General features: G+C 39.4%; 1 protein-coding gene across 3 annotated transcripts in view; it reads right to left on the bottom strand.

The window, feature by feature from the left end:
• The window catches only part of LOC104603426 (xanthine dehydrogenase 1), a 120,931-nt gene extending 101,111 nt beyond the window's left edge, over positions 1-19,820 (bottom strand). The window contains exons 1-5 of one of the 3 annotated variants that reach the window (XM_010267447.3): positions 19,650-19,808; positions 19,368-19,517; positions 18,387-18,486; positions 17,654-17,762; positions 11,288-12,787 (exon numbers count right to left, since the gene is read on the bottom strand). In XM_010267447.3, the coding sequence (XP_010265749.2) occupies positions 11,288-12,787; positions 17,654-17,762; positions 18,387-18,486; positions 19,368-19,497 (1,839 nt within the window). In that variant the 5' untranslated portion in view covers positions 19,498-19,517; positions 19,650-19,808. Of the gene's footprint in view, positions 1-11,287; positions 12,788-17,653; positions 17,763-18,386; positions 18,487-19,367 lie in introns of all 3 variants that reach the window. The other 2 variants (XM_010267448.3, XM_010267446.3) reach the window with 2 other exon arrangements.
• Positions 19,821-20,120: the final 300 nt, after the last annotated feature.

Below are 20,120 nucleotides of genomic sequence, written 5' to 3'. Positions count from 1 at the left end.
GAATGAGCAAGTGGTTTCCCTTACAACAGATGAGGCTCATACCCTCCCAATCACAGATGAGATAACAGGTATTGCTTCAGCTCCCTTGGAATCCTCCTTCCCAGATCTTGATGTCCCCATTGCTGTTAGGAAAGGAAAGCGGAAGTGTACTGCACACTGCATTTCCAAACACCTTTCTTACGACCTACTTTCCCCTTCATATTGTGCCTACCTCTCTTCAGTTGCTTCTAACCCCATTCCTAGGTCTGTATCAGAAGCTCTTGGGATTCCAGAATGGAGAGATGCCATGCAGGCTGAAATGGATGCTCTACATGAAAATGGTACTTGGGAGGTGGTGGATTTGCCTGAAGGGAAGGATCCAGTTGGATGCAAGTGGGTTTTTACCATTAAATACAGGGCAGATGGGACTATTGAGAGATACAAGGCCAGACTTGTTGCAAAGGGCTACACACAGACATATGGGATTGACTATCTGGAAACTTTTGCCCCTGTTGCTAAGATGACATCTGTGAGGGTTCTTTTATCTCTGGCAGCTCACTTTGATTGGCCTCTCTATCAGTTAGATGTAAAGAATGCATTTCTGAATGGTGACTTACATGAGGAGGTCTACATGTGTCTTCCTCCAGGAATGTATGGGAAAGATATGCAAGGAAAGGTATGTAAACTGAAGAAATCTCTTTATGGCCTCAAACAATCTCCTAGAGCCTGGTTTGAGAGATTTAGAGCTGCACTTGTTAAATTCGGCTATGTTCAGACACAGTCAGATCATACTCTTTTTGTGAAGAAAAGTGGGTCTCTAGCAGTGTATCTCATTGTGTATGTTGATGACATTATAGTGACTGGCGATGATGCCTCAGGCATTCTGGGCCTTAAGTCTTTCCTCCGTACAGAATTTGAGATTAAGGATCTGGGGGAGTTGAGATATTTCCTTGACATAGAAGTTGCCAGATCCAGGGATGGGATTCTTATTTCCCAGAGGAAATATGTCCTTGATTTGTTGTCTGAAACTGGCAAATTGGGTGCAAGACCAGATACAACTCCTATTGATATGAGTCACAAACTTTCAGTTTCGGATAGAACTTTGTTAGAAGACAAAGGGGTCTTCCAGAGACTTCTTGGGAAGCTTTTGTACCTGTGCATGACTAGGCCAGATATTGCGTATGCTGTCAGTTGCATTAGCCAGTTCATGCATGCTCCTAGAGATACCCATATGGCAGCAGCAGAACGGATTTTGTGCTATCTGAAAGGCTCTCCAGGAAAAGGACTTCTATTTGCCAAACATGGTCATCTGAAACTTGAAGCCTATACTGATGCTGATTGGGCTGGAAATATTGATGATAGAAGATCTACTTCAGGGTATTGCAGTCTGGTGGCTGGTAATGTTGTCTCTTGGAGGAGTAAGAAACAAACAGTTGTGGCTCGATCCTCCGCAGAAGCAGAATATAGAGCCATGGCACATGGAGTCTCGGAATTGTTGTGGCTAAGGTCCTTAATGGAAGAACTTGGGGTAGATCATGACAAACCCATGATGTTGTACTGTGATAATCAGGCTGCCATCAACATTGCTCACAACCCGGTACAACATGATAGAACCAAACATATTGAGGTTGATAGACACTTTATTCGTGAAAGAGTCTCCTCCGGTGAAGTGTGTCTTCCATTCATTACTTCTGAAGGACAATTGGCAGATTTTCTCACCAAGGGCATTTCCAAGGCAAGGCTTCAACATGACACTGGCAAGCTGGGCATGATTAACATCTATGCTCAGCTTGAGGGGGAGTGTAGAGAAGATGGGCCGAATGGCCCATAGACTGTCATTTTATGTTATGTTATGTTTCTCTCTGTTGTGGGCCTTATTCTGGGCCCATACTCTGTAATATTCTGTTTTTTGTATTTTCCTGCTCACTCAAGGGCCTCTCTGTAATTTGTCAAAGATTAACTTATTAATAAGATGTTTAGAGTGTTAGAGAGAGGTAATGTTCGAACCTCTCATTCTCTAACACTCATTGCAGCAGCTCTCTCTCTTCTCTTCCTCTCTTGTTTGCTGTTTTGCTGTTTTGCATCTAATCTCAAACAGTTCCATACATCAAGTGAACTGTTTTTCAACTGAACTCTAGTGAATCACTCCCTTCTATTCAAGGAAAGTTTGTAAGTGCTTCCCAAAATACGCCTTGGCATTACCAGATCTAATAATCTTGATCTTCTTCTCAAACCACGTCTCCACCATAATGAAGAAGACTTTTACAATTGAAGGAACTTCATCTAAACTCTTCATCAAATACAACCAAGTATACCGCAAGTAGTCATCAACAAAGAGAATGAAATATTTATAGCCACCTATACATGGAATAGAATAAGGTCCTCAAACATCAGTATGTATTAAATGAAAAGCAACATTATTTCTTTTGTTACTTGCAAAAAATGTGGTTCTACCTTGCTTTAATAGTTGATAGACATCACACTGTAAACCAGAATTAGACAAGGACTCAAACAGACTAGGAAACTAAAACTTCAAAGAATCAAAAAAGCATACCCAAGACAGTGATGCCACAATTTCAATGGACTCAATTTCTCATCATGACAGGACTCAAACCGACACATCAACCCTAACTTTGGAGACTAATCAAGAAGATAAACTCCATTGACTTCATATCCACTACCAATCGTCCTCCCCATACTCAAGTCCTGAAAGACATAATGAGATGGAAAGAAGGTTATAGAGCAATTATTAGACTTTGTAAGAGAACTAACAAATAAGAGGTTTCTATGCAATTGTGGAACATGGAGTACAGAGTTCAAAGAAAGGTCATTAGTAAGTTTAACTTCACCCAAACCCGAGATTTGGGTATGAGATCCATCGGAAACGGTAATCTTATCTTTCCCTGAAAATAGTCTATAAGTAGTAAAGTAGGAAGGCATACCAGTCATATGATCATTGGCTCTTGTGTCAAATATCCATGAGATAGAAGGTGGGGCATGACACACAAGTGCAATACCTGATTTTGCAAAGGCACTAGAAGAAGCGTGTGAACCAGTAGATGTAGGCAACCTGCTCTTTTCAAGATGGAGTAAGATGCCTCTCAATTTTCCATCACATTAGAGGTTTCAAGCGTAGATTCCAAAGCAGGAGGATTTTCTTTCTTTTCAGCTTTAAGCTTCTTAGACTTAAAGTGGGGATTTAGTTTTCAGCATCTATCCTTATTGTGATTTGGTTTCATACAATATTCACAAAATACCTCTTCAGATTTATCAAAACTCTGCTTAGGCTTTGTGGACACATGAGCAGTGTGCTCACCTACTGAAACTTGCATCATAGCATTCCTCCTACTCTCTTCATTCTGCATGTAGAGAACACTGATGTGGGCCCCACTGCAGTGGTCCCCACTGTGTTCGTAGGACAGCATGTGTAGTTATTTGTTTCAGTTATAGTAGTGTCAGTTTGAGTCAATTTGTTAATTCAGTTGTTATTTATTTCAGCTTTTATTTACTTTAATTATTATGTAAGTACTAAGGGCAGATGTGTCCTTTCCATTATGTACTAAACATCTATAAATAATAAGAAAGTGGCGGCGGCAGATCTGTTAGAATCTGTCCCTCCTTTCAACCACTTGTGTTCTCCTGTTTCTCTTCTATTCACTCTCCTTTCTCTCACTTTTCTTCTGTTTTGTAAGCCTAAAACCTATTAGGATTCAAGACTGATTACAGTCAATCAGTCTTGATCTTTACTTGGTATCAGATCCTATCTAGGGCTTCTCATGTGTGTCTAGTCCAGCCGACCACATGAGGACTAGCTAGGGCTGGAAGCTTTGAAGAAGTATTCGGTGGCTGAATCTTGGAAATTACCAGGAGAGGTTCGCAGCAGTTGAAGACTTGCCGCGGCTTGCAGAGAGTTGGTAATCAGGAAGAAGCAACGAAGGTTAGGGTTCAGGTAACCCTAGAAGACAGTAAACCGAAGTACATAAGTAAGTTTTTTTTTATTGAGTTTCAGAGACTGCAATCAGTCGAGATAGGTTGGACCTATCTAGAAGGAGGGGCCGAACTGTGTTCAAGTTTGTTTCTAGGTTTTGACTTGCCGAACTGTGTTTAAGTTTGTTTCTAGGGTTTGACTGTTGGGCCGAACCCCCCCCCCCTCTCAAAGGTGATTAGTTTTTAGGGTTCATATTGCCCTACGACAAGTCCCACTTGTGCGGACTGCTTGGAGAGTGCAGCTGAGCACTTATTCCAGACCTACAGTTGAAACCCTAATTTTGCTCTCACAACAGTGGGCCCCACAGTAGTGATTTCATAAAATAGCATCTCAGATTGACAGGCTGCCTGGTACTATGCATGCCAATTGATTCAGATCAGATTTGAGTTGATTCCTTGCATATACTGTGATAGGCGATTGATTTCAGATCAGATTTGAGTTGGTTTCAGATCAGATTTCGGATTAGATCAGATTTGTGTTGGTTTCAGATCAGATTTCAGACCTGCTTGTTTGTAGCCACTGAATCTTGATCAAAGATGGAGTTTAAGGGTCAGGGAGAAAGTAGTTTTGGAAACCACAGTTATGGTAGTGTATCTGAAACCAGGCTTCAGATTACAACTATGAGATTTGATGGGTCAAATTATTTGGAGTGGGTTCAATCAGCCATGATGGCTATTGGAGGAAGGGGAAAACTGGGTTACCTCTTGGGAGATGTGAAAGTACCTTCCAAAGAGGACCCAACATACACCAAGTGGATTCAAGAGAACTATTTGGTTATGGCATGGCTGTGTAATTCTATGCAGCCACATATCAGCCGAAATTACTTGTGGGCAAAGACAGCCAAAGAGATATGGGATGTTGTGAAAGAAACCAATTCCCAACCCCTTAATGTTGCCAGAGCCTATGAACTGAAGTGTGAGGTGAACAGCCTTAAACAATGAGAGAAGTCAGTTTCTGTCTACTTCTCTACCTTGAAATCCTTGTAGCATGAGATTGACCATCTAGAGACCCTTGAGTGGGAGAGTCCCAAAGATGCACAGACTCACAGAAAGCAAGTCGAGACGAATAGGGTATTTGAGTTTCTGGCAGGTTTGAATTCAGAATATGACATTGTGCGACAACAGATATTGACAAGAGATAGTGTGACCCTTTCTCAAGCATACTCCCTGGTGCATAGTAAAGAGACCAGGAGGAAAGTCATGATGCAGCCTCAGCCCTCTTTCCCAGCCTTGACAGCTACTAAACCTAAGCCAGGGGGTGACTCAAAAAGGGACCGGAAGAAGGAAGATAAACGGGATCTGGTATGTGAACATTGCAAGAAACCCAAGCACACAAAAGATACTTGTTGGAAGCTACATCCTCACTTGGTCCCAGCAAAACTAAGAAATAAGAAGGGTAATGCTCATGTGGTCGTGAACACTGATTCAGCATCCTCATCAAGCACATCCCAAGAGAGTTTAGCTGCTGTTCGGGCTGCCCTCATATAGTTGGAAAAGGAAGTTGGGAGTTCAGCTCAGCCATCTCAGTCACCATCAGCTCCGGCCACATCTGCATTTGCACATTCAGGTACTCGAGCCTCATCTTACCATGCTTCAGTTCCAGGTAATACTGACCACTGCTGGGTAATAGATTCAGGTGCATCTGACCATATGACTAACTTGCCATTTTGTTCACTTCTTATCACTTGTCCTCTGGCCAAGATAGAGTATCCATTGCTGATGGCTCTCTTGTTCCCATTTCGGGCAAGGGGGACATCAAGCTATCAGATACTATCTCTTTATCTTCTGTCTTGCATGTTCCTAAGCCTGATACTAACCTGCTTTCAGTTAGTAGTATTACCAAACACATGAACTGTTCAGTAACCTTTTTCCCTAACCGATGTGTTTTTCAGGATTTGGAGACGAGGAAGGTGATTGGGACTGGCCGTGAGACGAACGGGATCTATCTGCTTGGAGAGAGTTCTCGGCGGGAGGAGTCAGTGGATAAGAAGTCTTTTGTTTCCCGGTCTGTGAGTTCAGTTATGCTTTGGCATAACCGATTAGGTCATTTGTCTTTTAAGTCTTTAAAGAGTATGTTTCCTGCTTTATTTGAGTCTGTTGAGTTATCAAAGTTGAGGTGTGAGAGTTGTGAGTTTGCCAAACATTGTAGAACCTCTTATTCTTTAAGTAATAAAAGGAGTAATTCCTCTTTTGATATTGTGCATACTGATGTTTGGAGGCCATATCATATCTCTTCTATGGGTGGGTACAGATATTTTCTATTGTTTGTTGATGACCATACCCGTTTTTCTTGGGTCTATCTTATGCATTCTCGGGATGAGGTTCCTGCTCTGACCCAAAACTTCCATCAGATGGTTCTCACTCAGTTTGGGACCAAAACCAAAGTCCTTAGATCTGATAATGCAAAGGAATACTTTGCTTAGCCATTGACCTCCTACCTTCTTAGCCATGGAGTTATTCACCAGAGCACTTGCCCTTATACACCACAGCAGAACGGCGTTGCCGAAAGGAAGAATAGGCATATCTTGGAGGTGGCTAGAAGCATTATGTTTACCTCCAATGTACCTATTCGCTTCTGGGGTGATGCTATCCTCACGGCAGTTTATCTCATTAATCGAGTTCCTTCCCGGGTTCTTGATATGAGAACCCCCTTTTCCCTTCTATACCCAGACGAGGAGTTGTTCATTGTTCCCCTTAAAACCATTGGTTGTACCTGTTTCGTTCAGCTTCTCGGGCCTCATCATTCCAAGTTTGAACCTAAGGCCTCCAAATGCATTCCTTGGTTATGCACAAACTCAAAAGGGTTATTGCTGCTATGATCCGGTTTTAGGGAAACGGTTTGTCTCCATGGATGTCACCTTCTTTGAGGAGACACCCTATTATCCTAGGGTTTCTCCTCAGGGGGAGAGCAGTGAGAGTGGAAGTGGGGCTGGTAGAAGTGGGGCTGTTTTGAGTGGGGCTGTTCCTTTACCTATTCCACTGGATAATGAAGGTTGTAGTGGTGAGGGTGGTAAGAGGGAGCCAGAGTTGAGAGTCTATCACAAGCGATGCAGGCAGGTTGATCCTAGTCATCGGCAGTCCCGGCCATCTCCAGTTTCTTCTGCGGCTCCAGATCCAGAGCCTACTGAGATACCTCTCACTACTGCCACTTCCCCTCTTATGGATGACCTTGATCACCCTATTGCCATTCGCAAAGGGAAACGACATTGCACCACTTCTACAGCTCACAGCATCTCACAGTTCTTATCCTATGATCGTCTGTCTCCATCTTACCGGTCCTATCTCACTTCCATTGCCGATGTCCCTATTCCAAGAACAGTGCAAGAAGCCTTATCAGTTCCAAAATGGAAAGATGCAATGCAAGTCGAAATGGATGCCCTGTTGAAGAATAATACTTGGGCATTGGTTGACCCACCAAAAGGAAAGAAACCGGTGGGATGTAGATGGGTGTTCACTGTGAAGCATAATGCTGATGGCTCTATTGAAAGGTACAAAGCCCGGCTGGTTGCAAAGGGGTTCACTCAGACTTATGGTATAGACTACTTGGAGACCTTTGCCCCAATAGCCAAGATGACCACCATCTGAGTTCTGTTATTCCTTGCAGCAAATCATTCTTGGCCCCTGTTTCGGATGGATGTTAAAAATGCCTTTTTGAATGGAGACTTACAGGAAGAGGTTTATATGCAGTTGCCTCCTGGATTCTATGATACAGAGACAGGTAAGAAGGTTTGCCAACTGAACAAGGCATTGTATGGTTTGAAGCAGTCACCTAGAGCCTGGTTTGATAGGTTCAGATTAGCCCTTGGAAAGTTTGGTTATGTACAGGCCCAGTCAGATCATACACTATTCATCAAGAGGGTGGAGTCCTCTCTGACACTACTTGCAGTATATGTTGATGATATTGTGGTGACAGGAAATGACAGTCATGAAATTGAGTCCCTCAAACAACTCCATCAAGAGTTTGAAGTGAAAGATCTTGGTGCACTACGGTACTTTTTGGGTATTGAGGTTGTTAGATCCAAGCAGGGGATTTTTATCTCTCAGAGAAAATATGTTCTAGATCTGTTGGCGGAAACTGGAAAGTTGGGTGTTAAGCCGGCTGATACACACATCGAACAAAATCACAAGATTAGTGCAGAGGGAGGGGACCCTCTTGAAGACAAAGTTATGTTCCAACGGTTGGTTGGAAAGCTCCTATATCTCTACCTCACTCGGCCAGATATCAGCTGTGCAGTTAGTGTCGTTAGCCAGTACATGCACTCCCCTAGAACTTCTCATCTTCTTGCGACAGAGAGAATATTAGCATACTTGAAGAGATGCCCGGGTAGAGGTATACTGCTCAAGAACAATAATCACATGAGGGTGGAAGTCTACACAGATGCCAATTGGGTTGGGAGTGTTGATGATAGAAGGTCTACCTCTGGATATTGTGCCATTGTGGGAGGTAACCTTGTCTCTTGGAGGAGTAAGAAGCAAAGTGTTGTTTCCCGCTCCAGTGCTGAAGCGGAATACAGGTCAATGGCTAATGAAGTGGTTGAAATCTTATGGCTGAGGTCACTACTTGAAGAGTTGGGTATTGATTATGAAAAGCCCTTAATGTTGTATTGTGATAATCAAGCAGCTATTAATATAGCCCACAACCCAGTGCAGCATGACAGAACTAAACATATCGAAGTTGATCGACATTTTGTGTGAGAAAGGGTCACATCAAAAGAAGTGTCTTCCGTACATCACATCTAATATGCAGCTCGCGGATATCCTCACCAAGGTTGTACCAAGGAAGAAGTTAGAGACAGACCTATCCAAGTTGAGAATGATAGATATCTACTCCCAACTTGAGGGGGAGTGTAGAGAACACTGATGTGGGCCCCACTGCAGTGGTCCCCACTGTGTTCGTAGGACAGCATGTGTAGTTATTTGTTTCAGTTATAGTGTCAGTTTGAGTCAGTTTGTTAATTCAGTTGTTATTTATTTCAGCTTTTATTTACTTTATTTATTATGCAAGTACTAAGGGCAGATGTGTCCTTTCCATTATGTACTAAACATAACCTATAAATAATAAGAAAGTAGCGGCGGCAGATCTGTTAGAATCTGTCCCTTCTAACAGATTCTCTTCTATTATGTTTCTCCTGTTTCTCTTCCATTATGTGTCCTTTCCATTATGTACTAAACTCAACCACTTGTGTTCTCCTGTTTCTCTTCTATTCTCTCTCCTTTCTCTCACTTTTCTTCTATTTTGTAAACCTAAAACCTATTAGGATTCAAGACTGATTACAGTCTTGATCTTCTACTCTACATAAGAGAATATGTTGTGGTGTGACAAAATATCAGCACTAAGGATGTGTTGCTTGGTGAAATCGTAATCAACATTCATCCCAGCAAGAAAATCAAAAGCTGGGTTTTTTTCAATATACTTCCTATACTGTTCAGCATCAATAGGATCCTTCCACTCCAAAACCTCTAAATGATTAATTTCTTCCCAAATTGATTGTAAGGAGGAGAGATACATGGCCACCGATTTCTCCCCATATCGCATATTACATGCTTCTCTTCACAACTAATAGATTCTAGCAGTGGTTTTCGCTTGAGAATAAGTTGCAATTAGTTTGTCCCAAATATCTTTAGCGGTTGGAACATATGGTTCCGGGCGACATGTGGCTGCGTAGAGCACACAAGCCATGACATAGCCAGTAGATTATCTTGTTCCCACTGATTTGGAATGGTTTGGATCCTTAGGCTTTGGCTTAGCTTCCTTACCGGTAACAAATCCAAGCTTACCTATTCCACTAATTGAGACCATTCAAGAAAAATTGTAAAATCAAGTTTTGCAGTAGTAATCTACCCTCTGGCATTGTCATTACTTCTTATAAGGACGGTACATGAGCATCTTTGTGTGAGTCCATCGATCACAACCCCTCCAGAAACACCTTCTCACCAGCACTACAGTATCCCAACACCATCCGAACTCCTAAACACCTTTCTCACAAGGTTAGACATGAGCTACAATAGTAAAACCAGGAAAAATATGTACTAGCGGCAACAGGGGAAGATAAAAATTTCCCAAAAATGTTTTAGGACTCCGCAAAATCCAGATCTACTTCCTACAGTCCCAGGGGTTTACCGCGACTCAAACACAAGAGGTTTCATCAGCAACCAACCCACCATACAAGCATGCAAACCCTAAACTCTAGATCTGGATTTTTTGCTAATTTTCATATGAAAAATCCAAGAAAAATCTAAAACAGCTTCAAACCACCATGAAACCTATACCAAAAATCCCCTAAAATCAGGGCAAATCAACGAACATCAAAAACCCATAAGAATGTTGCCGATTGTACATACTGCTGACGTCAGTCGGCGATGTGTTGACGTCAGCAGGTCTGTCGCGACCAGCAGCAGATGGTTTCCTTGATCGTACGATGCTCTGATACCAAGTCAGAAGTTTTAGCGATGAGATGCTCTGATACCAAGTTAGAAGTATTAGTGATGAAAAAGTTAGAAGGGTTGTGTCGAGAATGCTTGGTGTGTTATTGTTCACAGCAAGAGACTCTTCATTTAACCTCCTGAGCAAAATTACAAAGTGGCCCTTGAATAGGTGCCCAAATACAAATATGCATAAAAGGACATAAATGTCCTTAGGCTTTCAACAATCTTTTCAGCAAAGAAGGGATTCAACAAATGCTCTACTGGGTTTTCAATTGAGTTAAATTTTACTTTCATATGGACCTGCAAATGGTGACATAAATAGCAACTTGTGATAGTGTTCTTTCAACAAAAATTAGGGTCTTCTCCATATTTTGTAGGTAGCCAGCATGTTCCCTTTGATTGGTTCTGGCTCTTTCACTTGACCAGGATTCTAGGATTCTTGTTTTGATATTCATATTTATTAAGGGAAGAATACTGGCATATCTACAATATCAAAATGTAACCAGAAGATGACATATTCTTTTTATGTTAGTTCTCAATAAATATTAAGCTGCTTGCCACTACACCTTGCGAGAAGTTTTTCTATTGTTCCCTTAAGAAATCTAGGGTTTAATAGTTATTCAAGCACTTTTTCACACCATTCCTCTAGTTGCATGGTAGGGAATGCTAACATAATTAAAGACTGAATATTTTATAATATGAAAAGTTACAGATTATGGAAACCTATCCGTTAGTACCTTTTTGCAATATGTCAGTTTGTCACAAATATAGATCAACACCCAAACCCACAATTACCAACAAACAACTCACAGAAGATTATAATTTATAAACATTATGATGTACTTCCATTCCTTTTCTTAATCTTTCTTTAGATAAGAGAAGAAGTTGCACATACCTGAAGTCTGGATGAGAGATGAACCTCAGGTAACCCAACAGATGTTCCATGTTTCTTAATTTCATAAATCTGTCTTCCAGTAGATGGCAGTCTGCAGAAGGGTTGAATTGCGGATAGGTGGGAATGTGTTAGACCCATTCTAGAAGACTGTTCTCCATCTATCTGATAAGAAACCCAAAGGAAAAATTTGAAGAAGAAACTTAACATCAAAGATTTGCGGAACTCCACCATTCCACCTGGTGCATCTTGCATGAGAACAATATCATTTTCTAATACTCCCAATGCACCCTGCATAAGTTCCTGATTCCATGTTTTTCCAGAAAGAAAAAGTTGGGTTTTTGATGCAGAAATAGAAAGAGGAGCAACTCCACCATAAACAATTGATGCATCTGCAACAGACCATTGGCCACTATTCTCTTCAAGAAGAACACGCATTCCAGCATTTACAATTGCAATATCATCATCCCTTCGGTGTGCCTGCTTGAATTCTTTAACATACTCAAAAGGCCGAGTCCAAGGTAAAAAGATACCAAGTAAAATCTCATTTCTTTTCAGATCTACCTTACGGTAACCCAGGAAGAATTCTTTGGCTAGGGCTGTTCTGATATTACCTTCACTATCAATTATTTGGAACTTTGTTCCTGCAGCCATCCAGAGTGGGTTCAAGTCTGATATTGGACTGGCAGTACAGATATTCCCACCAACAGAAGCAACATTTCGTATCTGTTTCCCAGCAAACCATTTTATCTGTCCAATTAAGGCTTTGCAAGATGAAGTTTCATAAGCAGCACGCTGAGTTACTGCCATTTTTAAAAATTCTACCAGTTCTGTCAATCTTACAGCTGCACCTATCTCCAACCCATCATCTCGCATTCTTAAAGTATTAAGTTCAGGTACATGACCAACAGAAATCAATACCTGGTACTGGATTCTCTTCAACTTCATCTCAATACCTACTTCAGTATTACCAACGATCAATTTAGCATCTGGGTACCTAGACTTCAAATCCAATACTTGTCTAAGTTTTAAGGGTCGATACCACTTAAGTCCACCAAATCCATTCAAATGCAAAGGTTTTATCTTCCGCAACAGAAGCTCTGGAGGAAATATAAGCTCTTTTTCACAATATGAGCTTCCATCTATTTCAGTATAAGAGAGAGGACTATATCTGTTGTGACAATTTACAAAATCTTTATTAACACTTACAACATTAGATCCACAGGAGCAAGGTTTCCCAGTTGAAGGGCAAACAAACTGATCTTCTAGAAGCCTTTCAGAGGAGTGGTTATTGTACAAGGAATTATCAGTTTTGGCAAAAACCCGAAAAGCATCAATAATTGGTCTGTAACCAGTGCAGCGACACAAATTTCCACCAAGGCATTCTTCAATCTGTTCTTCACTTGGAGGTGTTTTACTGGACCTCAATAATGCATACATGGACATAACAAAACCAGGAGTACAATATCCACACTGTGAGCCATGAGCACGTGCTAATGACTCCTGCAAATCAATTAGAAGTTCAAAAATATAGTTGATAATTGTATAACTGCAAACTGCTGTTTACAGAAGTTATTCATTGAAATGCTGCTGAAATCAGATAGAATGTATTCATGTCACTGTTATTTAAAGAAAAATCATGAGTTCTTGTTTGCTCATAGCAGTTAAATTTACAAGAAATGAAACACCATAAATCATGAAATAAAAGTCAACAAATTCAAACAGGAGTTATACATATACTGCAATTCACTAGGGGACACAGCTCCATCCTAAGCTATGTATGAATTTCCAAGGTGACCCAAAACAACATGAAATAGTTGCATCCTATTCATTTATAAATTAGCATATCTTGTCAGAAACCAAACCATCTTGAAATCAGATATTATACAGAGCATAAAAAGAGTTTTCTCAATATCTCAACCAGCAAAATCTGTATATCAGGAAAAAAAATGAAAGACAAGATCTCATTGCATGAATCATTTCAAACCAGAAAAGAACCTTTTGAAGCCCATATCGATGAGGCGGCTTCAGATATGATATCATAACTCCTGGATTAAGAAGGCTATGGTTCAAACAATCTCCTAGAGGCTGATTTTACAAATCCAGTTAAGTGGTATTCTGTGTTTTGTGTCGTACAAAATCTAGTGTGGTCATTCTTGACATGTATTTGGATGATATAATTGTCAAAGGAAATCATCACAATAGGATCATTAAATTTGTAAATTCATTTGATCAAGCATTTTATGAAAAAAAATGGGCTAATGAAGTACATTCTGAGCCATAAGTGGCACAACCTGAGAAAAGTATAGTGTCTCTTAATGGGAAGGAATATGTTAGGTTTATGCCATTCTACATTCCAATGGATCCCAGTATGAGGACTGAAGCAGAGCAAGTTGACTACTTTGATGATCAAGGATGAAGAGATTGATCATGAAGCTAATCATTTTGACTATGGCACCCAGATATTGCCTTTCCAGAAGGTTTTATAAATTTTCTCAAGCATTCCCCTTCCCAACCATATCAGGATGATATTTACAGGAATCCTAAGATATTTGAAAGATGCTCTCCATAAAGGGCTATGGAACTGTCTAGCTAGCCACTTATTTATCAATGGATTCTTAGATGCTAATTTCCGGTACATCACATGGACAGGTTAGTTTTTTCCCTTTTTGAAAGGAAAAAACACCTCCCAAGCCCTGATAGAACACCCAGATCAGAACAGATAAGCCAATGGTTGGGTTGCTGATCAAAAAATAAAATGGCACAATGGCTGGGTTGCTACATTGTTACATGGGTGACCAGGGTTCAAATCTTGGAAACAGCTTCTCTCTGTATCTGTAGGGGGGGTAAGGCTATGTACATCTGTCTCTCACCAGACCCCACATTGGCAGGAGCCTTGTGCACTAGCCCTAGGTAGCCTACAAGAAATAAAAACAAAAAAAAAAAGAAAGAGAAATACAACTCTATACAGGCAAGACACCTAGGCTAAGAAGGATGAAAACTAAATATAACGACTTTCTCCTTATTCTTCCTAATTTTACTGGTCTATGGTTTAGCTTGGGAAATAAACCTGAGTGGTCAGAAATAAATGGAAATCAAAGAGAATTGTATCAAGAGGAACCCTCTCTTTGGAAAATAACTTATGGAAAACTGAAGTAACATTATTTTCTTAAAACTAGTTCTAACTTTCCAAAAACACTTGTTTTTGATGTCAACCCAAGACTGAAAAATAGGATTTTCTATGGAAATCATTCATTTAATATCACTTTGCATGCACTGAAAAACAACCTTTTACTATTTTTTGTTGCCAATTCCCAAAAAAGGAATATTTTAACGACTTAATATACATGACATTTATGGTCCAGATTAAGGGAGGGTCTTACACTATACAAAGGTGAACAGGGGAATCCAGTCAATTCAGAAAGGAGTAACCAACAGCTGTAGGCTGAGGTAAATTGAGATTCAATCCCTTTACGAACACCAAAAAGGGAATATTTTAGCAACCTCAATACGCATGGCATCTATAGTCCAGCTTGAGGAGCCTTACACCATACATAGGTGAACAAGGGGATCCAGTCAATCCGACAAGGAGAGAAACCAACAGTTGTAGGCTGAGGTAACTTGGGATTTCTTTCTTTCTTATTTTCTCTTCTTTGCCCCACAAGGGCCTTTTATAAATATACATATTTCATATATATATTCTCACTCTCTGGGGTGGGGTCAACATTCTGTTTTCATATATAACCAAGAAGCTATCAATATTGTCCACAAACCAATATAGCATGGCCATACTAAACACACTGAGGTGGTTACCACTTTATCGAGGAGAGATTTGCAGCCAATGTTTAGAAAACCAGACCAAATTGACCGATCGAACAGGTTGAACCGTAACCTGGGACACTAGCTGGTTCAATCATACCCTAGAAACCGGACTTAATAGAAAACTAGACCAAACCAGATGACTAGCCAATTTAACCGAAGAATTGGCGAATTGATTCCAATTCATAAAGCCACCTGGGTTACTAACTAAAATGAAATTTCAAAATGACAATGACAAGACTTGAACCCATGACTAAGGTTTAAACTTTAAGGTACCAATACTCTCTATATGCACAAACATGCATATCAGGTGTTTTGACCTTGTCAAAAAAAAATTTTAACTTCAGATTTTTACAAGGGGCTTGCTTAACTATTATTTAACAATTAAAAAAGAGAGTTTATAGAAAATTCTTAGAAAAGGCATTTCAGTGAGCCCCCGATACGATTCAATATGCTCGATGCATCATATCCAAATTTTGAATCTTACCCATAACCTCTTATTTATGTGTATTGCTCAATTACCATTGATCAATTCCTTTATTTGTGTTAATTAATGACTCTTTATTATATACATATATATATATATTACTTTATTACACACATACTTTGTAGAAAATGTGAATTAAGAGACTTGAACCCTGGTCATTTGCTTTAAAAATTAAGAAATTTGCCATCTATCCACCACATTCAAGAATGATACAATTTTGTATAATATATTATATATAATATTTATACAACTGCAATATATATACAGCTTTAAAAATTAAGAAACGTATCATCTATCCACCACATTCAAGAATATTCTCTGAACATTCATTGCATCTCAGGAGAGACCTGTTTGCCATATATCGCATCTGATCTACAGCTTGCAGGTGTCTTCACCAAAGCAGTTACTAGAACTAAACTGGAAACTGATTTCTTCTTTTTTTTTTTGGTGAATTGATTTCAGCGTGTTGGGAATAGCGAATATTTATTTCCAACTTGAGGGGGAGTCTAGAGTTGTAATAGATTAATTATGGGCCTGTTTATATTGTTTTATATTTGTTTTTATTTTTCTCTTAGGGTGGCAAGGTATTTTGGTCTTTGTACAGTTTTTAAACCTCTCATATATAAATACAATTACTTGGAGCGGCAGAGCATTCTATCCTGCTCCCTTCTTCTACTTAATCTTTCTTGTCAATTTTTCTATTCCAGTTTTTCCTCTTAATCTGAAATAGTTCTCAGCAAGTTGACAATTTGATAAGTATTTTGGATCAGAATTCTGATCATTTTTGGGTCTCAAAAGTAGGGGTCCAATTTGGGTGGGCTCAACCTGAGCCTGACCCAACCCAAGTTTTCACATGGGTTGGGCCCTATGTTTTCAAGCTGTGGGCCAGGCCTCAGCTAGAAAACTTGAGTTTAACCTAAACTTGGGTGGGGTTGGGTTGGGTCAAGGCCTCAGGTAGCCCGTAGCCCAAAACCTAACCTAAGACATCTGGAACAAATACATACATACAAGCATTATATTTATATAAAATTATCTTTTTTTCTAATAATATATACATGTAGATATGTATAAAATATGTATATGTACATTTGTAGATGAAATTTGTACATATTTTCAATCAATTCTACTCATAATTGGGCAAAAAAGCCCAATAAAAGATGGCTATATAAAAATATATTCATAAATTCTTCCAAACCCTACCTACTCACCTAAGTCCAACTAAGCTAGGCCCATCCCAAGCCCAACCCAGCCCAAGTTGTGTCGGGTTAAGCTTAAGTTGGGCCTGGGTCGATAAACTTGGGCCAAACCTCAAGTTGGGCTAGGCCTGAGCCCAAGGTTTTCACCTTTAGGGTTAGGCCTAGGTTGACCTTCAACCCAACTCAACTCATCGAAATTACACATTTACACCCCTATTGGAAGGGGGGGTTGATGTACGTTTTCTTTGTTTTTTTCCCTCTTTTTTCTTCAGGTGATTACTCATCACCTTCCTCCGTGCACTTTCTCCATTATCAATGATACTTGGTCTAATAATATCACATGCCTATGTTTCTCTCACAATTTATATTAATACTAGAACTATCCAAAATTACAAAAAAAAAAAAAAAAAAAAACTAATGTTACATTGAAGTCCTTGAATATAAACTTCCTTCCTAAAGTACTTACATTCCACATATGCATAACAGTCTGAATACTCCAAAAATAACAATGGCCTAGGCAATTTTATCATTTTCCCATATCCTATAACATTTTGAGAAATACACAATACATTGTGCATGGGCTATACTTCTAGCAATATCAAAACTTCAAACTTGGTGCTACGATAAGATTTTGATATACAATGAGGGCTGCACTTAAAATCCTAAAACACCAAGAAGATAAGAAAAGTATCTCACTGAAGAGAAGCTTATAGCAATAAGTGCCTAACTTCAAACATTAATAGAGATCAGTTTTTTGGTCTTTTGACTGAAACTATTGACAAGAATTACTGGAAATACTTCAATGAAATGGGAAAATCATTTTAAAAGCATTGTACAAGGAACAAATACAAGATAATCATATGTCACCTGGACTGGATGCAAACCATTCTGACGATTCCCAATTCCTTCCACTGTAATTACATGCATCCCTTCTAAAGAATATAAAGGAGCCAAACATGCATTGACTGCATGATGCCTGTAATATGTTTTCATAATTAAATTCATAATACAGTCGGAGAGTTCCATAGTTGATGATTATGTAAGGGCTTAAGCTTTCCAACAAAACAAATATTAACAACTTATGAAACAGAATTGTAAGTAAGACATAGAAGAATACGTGCTTCAAATAAATCATACAATAAGTGATTGTGTGTGTGTGTAACATAAAATGCATCACATAAAATGACAAAAAAGTGGATTTATAGAACTTCACTGGCTTGCCAACTGAAACAAACCATAAGTCCCTATAATAACTAAACAACAAGTAACTCTTGTAATCCAATAAAATTTGGAAGAACCAACTTGTTTCCATGGTTTACAACTTGGTCCCGTATAATAACTAAACAACAACTAATCTTCCAGTCCCTTGAAGAATGCATACATTCTTGGACCCCTCCAATGGTGAACACAATCAGATTAATCCACAAAGGGCTCACATTGATTCAGTAATTTCGTACACATTTTGTATATATGTTCTTTGATATAAGAATGAGAGAGAGGGAGGGCTCCCACCAGGTTAACCATTCTATTGAAGTAGCTTGGATATTCTGTAAATGTTTGATATATGTTATATTCAAAAACAACAAACTGTGAGACTCACATTGATCTTTTTGACACTTGATCATAATAAGAAACCATTACTGTACAAGCCCCACAACCACCTTCACCACAGCCCAACTTTGTTCCTGTCAAGCCTATATCTGCATTCAGAAACAACATTAGATACTGCTTGACAATGAAATGCAATTTATAGGGGCAACTAATTTAGAAGTAAATATAATCAGACGGTTTATAGAAGAACAGAGCAACAATAAAGTCCGGAACATTTAAAGAAAAACAGAGAAAATTAATCAAAATTTGGTTATCAAATCTGTAAATTATAAAGCTGAAGGGGAGACTGAACGTTTAAGGAGGAGTTCAGCGTGTTGAAGCATCATCTTTTAGTAATAGAGGAAATTATCATCTACTTGATAGAATTATGACATCCCATAATGGCAGCACTCATTAGCAATGTTCACGGGTCATTCATCGAGTCTACTTTGGTGTTGTTTCTTTTTTTTTATATTTTTATGTTTTTGTTGCAAAGAAGTAACAACCGCCTCAACGCCCTACTTGCCTAATAATCATGGTTGACTCAATTGAGTCACCTCAATCAAATTCTGCAAAGAAAAGAGTTCAATCATTAATAGTCTCAGGGATTATCTATTTAAATGAACCATTGTATCTGGATAGCAAATGCTGCAACAAAATCACAAATGAATCGGTTCTACTTAAAGAAAGAAAAGAAAAGAAAAGGAAAGGAAAGGAAAACATATTCCATAGAACTTCAATCCACACTTCGTCATCTAGAATGGATACATTTCAAGTTGGTATGGAGGAAATTGGAAAGTGATTTCATCTCTTGAAACATTGGAAATGATCCAATTCCAATATTTTTAGCATGTATCAGCCGCGAAGTGGTCCGTTAATTAGTGCACTTGCACTCTAAAATGTAAACGAGAAGTTTCAAAGTTTCCAATCAAATCCTATTACTGGAAAACCCGAACTAAACATTGGCATCAATCCAGTCCTTCCAAATTACCTTTAAGATACTCAAGAAGCGTTAGGTGAGCCAATCCGTCCGGCAGTACTCGCCGGACACCATTAACATATAAGATAGCTTCATTGGACTCTTCCAAGCTTAAATCCTCTTCGTTCTTCAAAGACCCCATCGATGAAGTTCGAACAAAATCTGAAAACCAGTAGGAAGAAAAATAAACTTTGACTGAAGCTTCAGATTTCCAAGTGAAGTGAAATTTGGAAGGAGAGGAGGAGCAGAAAGCCCAGAAATCCGTAGGAAAGGGGGGAGAAGTTGGTAGATGACCAGAAAGATAAGAGATACAGAAAGGTTGCAGGCGGCTGTGTCCAGAAACTGACAACTTAAAAGAGAGACGAAGACGACCCTCTTGTTAATAATAGAAAGTGGATAGAAAAGTTGGAAGATGATCAAAAGATACAGATAGAAAGGTCACAGGTAACAGGTGGGCTGTTGTGTCCTTCCAGAAACTGACGGACTGTGAGAGATAGACACGAAATGATCCGCATGTGCGAATTACCTTAGCTAGCGAAAATTTGTGGAATTACAGTTTCTATCTCTAAGGAGACCGGCTTCAGTGGCAGTTTCGGTGAGAGCAAGGTTCGCGCAAACGATACCCCACTTAATTTAAAATGTTTTACGCATGCGGGATGTTTAATACCGTGAGTTTGCAAATAAAATTCATTTTTTCGAGTTCGCTCCTCTCTCTCGCTCGAGTGTTGCTTGAAAATAAGACCCACGGACGGGCCAATGAGCCGG

Source organism: Nelumbo nucifera, chromosome 2, assembly GCF_055504915.1.
Source record: "Nelumbo nucifera cultivar China Antique chromosome 2, China Antique-T2T, whole genome shotgun sequence".
NCBI lineage: Eukaryota > Viridiplantae > Streptophyta > Magnoliopsida > Proteales > Nelumbonaceae > Nelumbo > Nelumbo nucifera.
Note: the sequence above shows the minus strand (reverse complement) of the source record. Positions and strands in the feature narration are given on the sequence as shown.